We start from the raw sequence: 7,579 nt of genomic DNA, 5'->3' as shown, positions 1-7,579 counted from the left end.
TATAAACTACCGTAGCCCAGAGACTTATCCTTGTCCCGGAGCAGTTCAAATTGCCATCATTTTGCAGAACATATTCCGCGCTTGCCAATCACTGCTGGTTCTAACTCTAAATAGGTCTGACTGGTGATAACTCTCTAGTTTTAAAGTGATCGTTTGGGTTGTGTGAAATGTGCTAATTGAAGATCTGGCCTCTTTCCAAAGAGCTTTAATGCAGTGCCATTCACTAACGACCCCAAAGAAACCCATACCAACCTTTTCAATCCTTGCATTTCCTGTCCTATATCTATATGTCCCATCTATTTGCAGGGGGTGCTGGGGACTAGCAAATGGTCAGAAGCGTCCATCATTATGAATATCTCACATTTCAGGGGTATACGTGACACCCTCTCACAAAATTGGCTCCGGCTTGGCTGACCTTGTGAGGTATTCTTGTTAATTATCTTAACTCAAGAGTAGGCCCATTGAAGTTAACATGACTTCATCTTGGGCTCGTTCATTTGAGTGGGTCTTCTCTGAGCAGGACTAGCCACGGCTACAACTCTAAGGCTGGAATTTGGTAATTTGAATGTTAGCAAGTGAGAAGAAAGACGGATTGTGTTTTAGGGATAAGTAGCACATGCAGAAACAACAACAACTAAGAATAATAAATTTATTGTTTGTACCCTGTCCATCTGACTGGGTTGCTTCCAGCATATACTAAAACATTGAACATTAAAAAACTGGGGTCCTCCATGCTTGAGGGAGAAATCCACTGGGCCCACCGTCTCAAGGAGCCTTTGCTTGACGGTGTCCACTTAGTCATTCCATTGCAACAAGTCACCTACATAGTTCGGCTTCTGAGGGACATAATCCAAGCAGTAGGGACCTCCCAGAAAGGGGCCACACTCCAAGTGGTATTGGAACTCCAGGCTCCCATGATTAAGATAACAGATTTTCTTTTGCAGCTTCCCAGCTTGCAGGGATTCGTCGCACGACCCCAGCAGGTCGTCATCCCATCTGTTGTCTTCGTCCCAGACCTGTACCCGCACCTTGCTGGTCTCCCCCAAGACTTGGATGTCCCCCACATCCAAGTGGACCTTCCATTCTGGGTTGTCGTTGTTCCATATGGTGGGAGTGCGCATCTCCCTGCCGTTGTAGAACACCTTGACGAAGGCGTCGGTCCGTGTCCAGTAATCTCCCCACAAGTTCCTGGCGCGCACAATCGTCACCGTCAGCTTGCCCAGGCCTCGCGCCCGCGAGCAGCACATGTCATTGGTGGCGCTGTCACTGGCGCACACGCATGAGCAGGCGTCCCGGGTGCTGCGCCGCGACCCCGGTGGGCAGGCCTGGGAGCAGTTCCTCCACATCGCCCGCTCTCTCACGTACTCACTCAGCGCCTGCCGCAAACCCTCTCTCTTGGGGTCCCCCTTGGTCACCAAGGTGTGGATGGGCATCAGGGAGTAGGAGACCAGGCCGGGGAAGGATTTGAGGCTTTCCAACCAGTCCTTGAAGGGCTCCGTGCTCTGCCCATCGCAGAAGAGCACGTCCGCCTGGCTGTTCCCGCCCACAATCTCCGTCTGCCGCTCGCTGTACGTCTGGTGGAAAGAGCCCTTGAAATTCCCCTTCTTCCTCAGCTCCTCACACTTCTGGAAGGTGGCGTCCATCTTGACTTTGCCGAGGCTGGCAGCGGCCTCCAGGCTGAGGCAATCCTTGACCTCGTCCGTGGTCGCCCCGTCCAGTGCTGCCTCGCACACCCGCACAGCCGTCACGTCCCTCACACGGCCCCCCAAGTGAATCTGGTGTATGAAATGGGTCCCGTAGGTTTGGATCAGCTGGCGATATTCCAGCCGGGAGTCAGGCCGGTACTTTTTTGGAAGGGTCTTCACAGCGTATTTGAAATGGCTGCTCTGCGGCAAGTAATGGCCAACACGGAAGCTGCAGGGGAAAGGAGGAGGTTATTCAGGGAGCTCCCAGGCAGTCGGCACTGATGGGTTGCAGGCCAGCAAAATTTGGGTGGGGATAGTAAGGTTGATCTGGAATTCTTGCGGAACAAAACCATTCCCCCCTCTCCCCGCTCACAGATTGGGCAAATAGGAGTGTGGGGTAGCAATTGCTTAAATGTGGCTTCTTGATTTGATTGGCCTGCTTCCAGGGCCTGCAGCTGACCCCTCCCACCCATAAGGCAAGGTGAGGAGAGCGCCTTAGGCGACAGGATCCACAGGGGCAGCAGATCCGGCTTCTAAGGAATGCATCACTCATGGTTGCGGCAGCCATGGTTGCAAAGCGCTCCTTGGAGGCTGGATCTGCTGCCTCTTCCAAATGCTACTTCTACGGGGGTCTCTCGGTGAACAGGAGGCGCTGCTGGTCTCTTCCCACCCCAGGGAGGAAATAGTGGGCACTGCCCTTTGAGATCTCCCTGAGCTCTGCACATGGGCATAGCCGGGTGGGGGGCGGGGAGGGGCAGCTGCCCCCCCAATCAATAAAAATACATAGCAAACTGAGGTTCACCCCCTAACAAAATTCCTGGCTATGCCCATGGCTCTGCACCCGGCTGGCTTGATTCAGAACAGCTGCCCCTTTCCCCTCTGCAAAGACCTTTGATTCCCACTTCCAGGACCTTTTTTTCAGCTCACGGGAGCTCATCTCCTGCACCATTTCCATTCCAAGAGAACAATGGAGAAGTTCATGGTGAGCTCCGGCATCTCTTTTTCTAGAAAGACAGCCCTGTCCACTTCCACCATTGGGTAAAGTTGATTTGATTCCCTCCCTGGTTCCCAATGTAGATCTTCACTCACCCCAAATGAAGGGGAGCCGTTTTGTGGTTTGCCTCGGGTGCCGAAACGTCTCGGGCCGGCGCTGCCTCCCAGATCTACATTTCCCGGCGCCCTTAACAAATCAGCACGAAAAGCCAGCCAGGGCCCTTTCTCCCTGCCTGCCCCCCAAGCCGTTCCTCTACGCTGCCTTTCCCCATTCCCTGCCTTCATCACCTGTAGTAGGAGCAGGAGACCTCATGGCTGGCAAAACTGTACTTGTCCTGAGAGCTCTTCTCCCGGCTGAATTCGGCCATCTTGGAGCGGGATCCTGCCAGGGCCACCTGGGCCTGGGCTTGGGGCTTCACCTCCACCTCCAGCCCTGCCTTCCAGTCATTCTTCACGTCAGATCCTTCTGCCTGGACCAGAGAGATGCCAGACTCCTGCAAGGAGGCATGCACGCTCCTTTGGCACGAGGCTTTGGCTTCCCAGTCGATGGCAGCCACCGGGAGCCTCTGAAGCGGCTTCCCCTCCAGCAGGGGGTTCCGGCACAGGGTGCAGCTCCCGTCCGGCCTCTGCCACTGGTTCATATCCAGGACCTTTGCCCCTTTCTTCTCCAGAGTGGTGATGTCGATGCCCTCGCCGGCCAAGCTGTGCCCAGGGACGAAGTCCTTGTGTTCCTGGCATTCATCCTCCGTGGCCTTGTGGCATTGCGGGGAGACGCCGAGGAAGAGGAGGAAGAGGAAGAGGAGAGGCACGGAGGATGCAGGGCTCGCTTTCAGCATGGCCGGCCCTCCGGGAAGACAGCCTGCAATGAGAAAGGAACTGATAACTCGGATCGTCCTGGGATGCGGTACATGCTTGAAGTTAGTCCGTTGCAATGTGGGAAGGAGTGATTCTGAGGAAGAACTTTGAGGCACCGGCTGCAAATTCACTACCAGGCTAAGTTCAGGGATTTAGTGTACAAAAACCCTATACAACAGGGAACCACCAGTATACCTGATTTCACCCATAATATACCCAACACAGTCACTGCACTCTGCAGGTGCCGTCTCATCAGGAGGTCTGCTCTGTGTGCTCTCAGAATCAGACACTTCATGTGGCAGCCTTGCCCTTTGGAACTCCTCGCTACTGCCTATCAGGCAGGGGCCGCCTCTATGGTCTTGTCAGTGCCTATTAAACAGCTTCATTTCCCAACTTTCAAGTGCAGAAACTTTCATCCTGTTTCTGCATTCCGTCTGCATCTGTATTAAACTTTCTCGCATGTGTCCTTATTGTGTTTCATGATGATGTATATGAGAAGTGGTTTGTGTGAAGTTGGAGCCAGTGTGGTGTGCTGGACAAAGAGCAAAAAACCCAGGTTTGAATCCCCACTCAGCCACAAAGCTTGACCTTGGGGAGGTCTTAATCTCTCTGCCTAGTCTACCTCACAGGGTTGTAACCTAGGGAGAGGGAGAACCATACAAATGTAATAAAACAGGCACGTCCAACAGGTAGATCGTGATCTACTGGTAGATCACTGGACGTCTGTGGTAGATCACTGGCTCCCCCAAAGAAGCTCAACAACTTTGGCTCCCCTAAAAAAAGCCCAACATTTTCACCCCCCCCCAAATGTGGCTTTCCTCCCTAAAAAAAGCTCAGCAACCTTGACCTGAACCCGCCAAAAGGGGGTAGATCACTGCCAATTTTTAACTCTGTGAGTAGATTGCAGTCTCTTGGGAGTTGGCCACCTCTGTAATAAAATAACTAAACAATAGGTGATTAACCTGTGGCCCTTGAGGTGTTGTTGGACTCCACATCCCATCAGTCCTGGCTATTTTTCTGGAAACAGAGGTGCCGCAACTCACCATAAACGTCTTCCTTGTTCTCTTAGAATGGCAATGGCACCCACCTGAGAGATGCTGGAACTGAGTTCCAGTGGGTTCCTGTTGAAAAAAGCCCTGTGTGTACACACACACACCCCTACCTACCTACCTACCTACCTACCTACCTACCTACCTACCTACCTACCTACATAGCTCTGTAGAGTAATTGGGGCAATACCCCTTTTGTGCAGCTCAGCAACTTCACAGCCCTCTAACCTTCCTTTCAAAACCTCTTGGCTAAAGTGTTTTAGGTTTTCTTTGGGGGCTGGGGATGGGCAGAGTCCCTAAAGTTCTTAAATGCAATAAAGGCTTAGGACCCAGACTTTGCTGGATTTGGCAAAAAGTGCCACAATCCAGGCCAGGCCAGTTTTTCTGTGATGGGAGACCCCTGTCAGAGGAGCTGTCCCAGTCATTAACTTGAGATAAGGCAGGAAGAGCAGGCATTGAGAGCAGGCACCCCCAAACTTGGCCCTCCAGATGTTTTGGCCTACAACTCCCATGATCCCTAGCTAACGGGACCAGCAGTCAGGGAAGATGGGAATTGTAGTCCAAAACATCTGGAGGGCCAAAGTTTGGGGATGCCTGATTGAGAGGAACGGAACGGTGTGATGCCACAAGAAGGTTTTGGGCCCTTTGGCAGGAGGCATGGAATAGCTGGGAACAAAGGCGAGAACAATTTTGGCAGGAGATGCCTCGGACTCTTGCACTGCACTGCTGTGGGGAACAAGACCCTCTTGAGATGACCATGCTGTAAGATCTGGACCCTCTCCATGAGGACTGAAGGTGTAAATAGGTGAATAAATTATGGTATATTTCTTAAAACTACAACAGCCTCTGCTACATATTGATTCTCAAAGGAACACAGACCCTGGGGAGCACCCCTCCCCAGAATATTGCCACAGCTCGGCAGAAACTGGAGGTGGCTTCCAACTTTTGCAAGAAAAGTTTCTTAACTTGATTGCTGAAATGTGTACCTTTGCCAGACTCGAGGACTGAGAATCTTCTTGTGTCTAGATCAGGGGTCAGCAAACTTTTTCAGCAGGGGGCCGGTCCACTGTCCCTCAGACCTTGCGGGGGGCCGGACTATATTTTGGAAAAAAAAAAAAAAGAACTAATTCCTATGCCCCACAAATAAAACAGAGATGCATTTTAAATAAAAGCACACATTCTACTCATGTAAAAACCCCAGGGCCCCACAAATAACCCAGAGATGTATTTGAAATAAAAGGTCATGTAAAAACATGCTGATTCCCAGACCGTCCATGGGCCGGATTGAGAAAGCGACTGGGCTGGATCCGGCCCCCGGGCCTTAGTTTGCCTACCCATGGTCTAGATGCTACAAGCTACTTGGAGTTTAGGATTGGAGCTGTAAGTGGGCATCACACTCATACGAGATTTAGGAGAGGCTTGGAGAGAATGCGGGCTGCCTTTACACTCTGAGTAAACCACAAAGGTGCATGTTGAAGAAGCCATTGCTTGAGTGCCTCCCAGGTTCCCTCCAATCTGGGATTGCAAGAGTAAAGGCGGGGGGGGGGGGTAGCAGTAACTACTGGAAAGTAGGGCTGTTGTGTTGCAGTGGAGCAATGAAGGGGACGTGAGAGGTTTTTCTTGGGCAAAACCCACACCCCTTGTCACACTCCCATACCCCCCCCCCCCGTTTCTCCAATGAAAATAGGGACGTCCCATTCCATAATGACAATTCTACTATTTATACCCCACACATCTTACTGGGTTGCCCCAACCACTCTGGGCAGCTTCCAACATATGTAAAAAACATAATAAAACATTTAAATAAACTTCCCTATACAGGATTGCCTCCAGACGGCTCGGGGGCCAGATAACTCCATACCCTCCAAAAACATTACAATGAGAATAGGGAGACCCCACCATACCCTCCAACATTTCTCCAATGAAAATAGGGACATCCTAAGGAAAAGCGGGACATTCTAGGATCAAATCAGAAACCGGAACGGTTTCTCTAAATCAGGGACATCCCTGGAAAATAGGGACACTTGGGAGGGTCTGCACTCCCAGGTCACGCAAAGAAAGTCAACAAATAATGTAGGCTACTGATCCAACTTCCTTTCTTCTAATATCCACCCACAAATACCTACCTTCAGAAGGAGAAGGAAAGCCAGCGTGTCGGCTGGTGGGTCCGCGTGTTGCTCGACTACGGCTGGTGTCTGTGTGTGCATATATTTGTCTCCCAGAGACAGGATGTCACAGTTCAGAAAGGGGAAAAAGAAACTTAACCTCAGATGTGACAAGAGTCATCGATCACCAGGCAGCTGAGAAAAGGAGAGCAGGTGGGATTCTGAGGTTGACACACTCATCACAAGCCGTTGTGTGTGGGTTGCTAAAGGGAACATTGCATGTTAGGGGAGAAGGACATCAACATTTACAGCGCTGCTAATTTATTTATTCTTATTTGTTGCATTGTTTTTGTCTCATCTTCCCTTTAAGCATCATCTCGCCCTCCCCTATATATATATATATATATATATATATATATATATATATATATATCTTTTCTATATATAATTCTTTATTTTTCTCTTTTTAGTTACCTTTTTATCTTATTCTTTTTATCCATGTTCTTCATTTACCTGTTTCTTCATAACTGAAGTTTGCTCTGTTGGTCATCAATTTGTTGAAGTTTACTTTTATTTATTTATAACATGTTAAATGTATATGATTTTCCATTTTATATGATTTCTTGATTTATAACTGCTTATAATTTATAATAGGTTTCTTACTCTTTCTTTCTCCTTCCTCTGTTGGTGTTGATATAATTTGTAATGATTTGAAATGCAAATAAAATCTATTAAAAAAAGAAGAAGAAAGAAATAGGCTAGGCTGAGAGAGAACACGAATAGTTCAAAGACACCTCATGCCCAAGTGGGGATTTTAAACTGTGGTCTCTCGAGTCCTGTTCTGATAAACACTAGCCACAGAAAACTACAAAATTACCAAAATGCAGGGTGT

The 7,579-nt window shown here is 49.6% G+C and overlaps 1 protein-coding gene across 2 annotated transcripts; it reads right to left on the bottom strand.

The window, feature by feature from the left end:
• Nucleotides 1-669: 669 nt before the first annotated feature.
• On the bottom strand, nucleotides 670-7,023 carry PRF1 (perforin 1). Of its 2 annotated transcripts, XM_035135255.2 has the most exons (4): nucleotides 6,709-7,023; nucleotides 5,569-5,677; nucleotides 2,967-3,537; nucleotides 670-1,914 (listed from the first exon to the last, which is right to left on the bottom strand). In XM_035135255.2, the coding sequence occupies exons 3-4, from the start codon at nucleotides 3,512-3,514 to the stop codon at nucleotides 795-797; spliced, it is 1,668 nt and encodes a 555-aa protein (XP_034991146.1). In that variant the 5' UTR covers nucleotides 3,515-3,537; nucleotides 5,569-5,677; nucleotides 6,709-7,023; the 3' UTR covers nucleotides 670-794. The 2 variants fall into 2 exon arrangements, with proteins under 2 accessions (XP_034991146.1, XP_060137752.1); XM_060281769.1 differs by lacking the exon at nucleotides 6,709-7,023 and having other exon boundaries at nucleotides 5,569-5,899.
• Nucleotides 7,024-7,579: the final 556 nt, after the last annotated feature.

Source organism: Zootoca vivipara, chromosome 13 (assembly GCF_963506605.1).
Source record: "Zootoca vivipara chromosome 13, rZooViv1.1, whole genome shotgun sequence".
NCBI lineage: Eukaryota > Metazoa > Chordata > Lepidosauria > Squamata > Lacertidae > Zootoca > Zootoca vivipara.
This window is presented reverse-complemented; position numbering and strand designations above follow the sequence as displayed.

Coding starts and splice junctions, on each gene's coding strand:
- PRF1 (XM_035135255.2), bottom strand. CDS start 3,514: ATGCTGAAAGCGAGCCCTGCATCCTCCGTGCCTCTCCTCTTCCTCTTC. Junction 1,915..2,966: donor GTCTCCTGCTCCTACTACAG/GTGATGAAGGCA, acceptor TTTCCCCTGCAG/CTTCCGTGTTGGCCATTACT.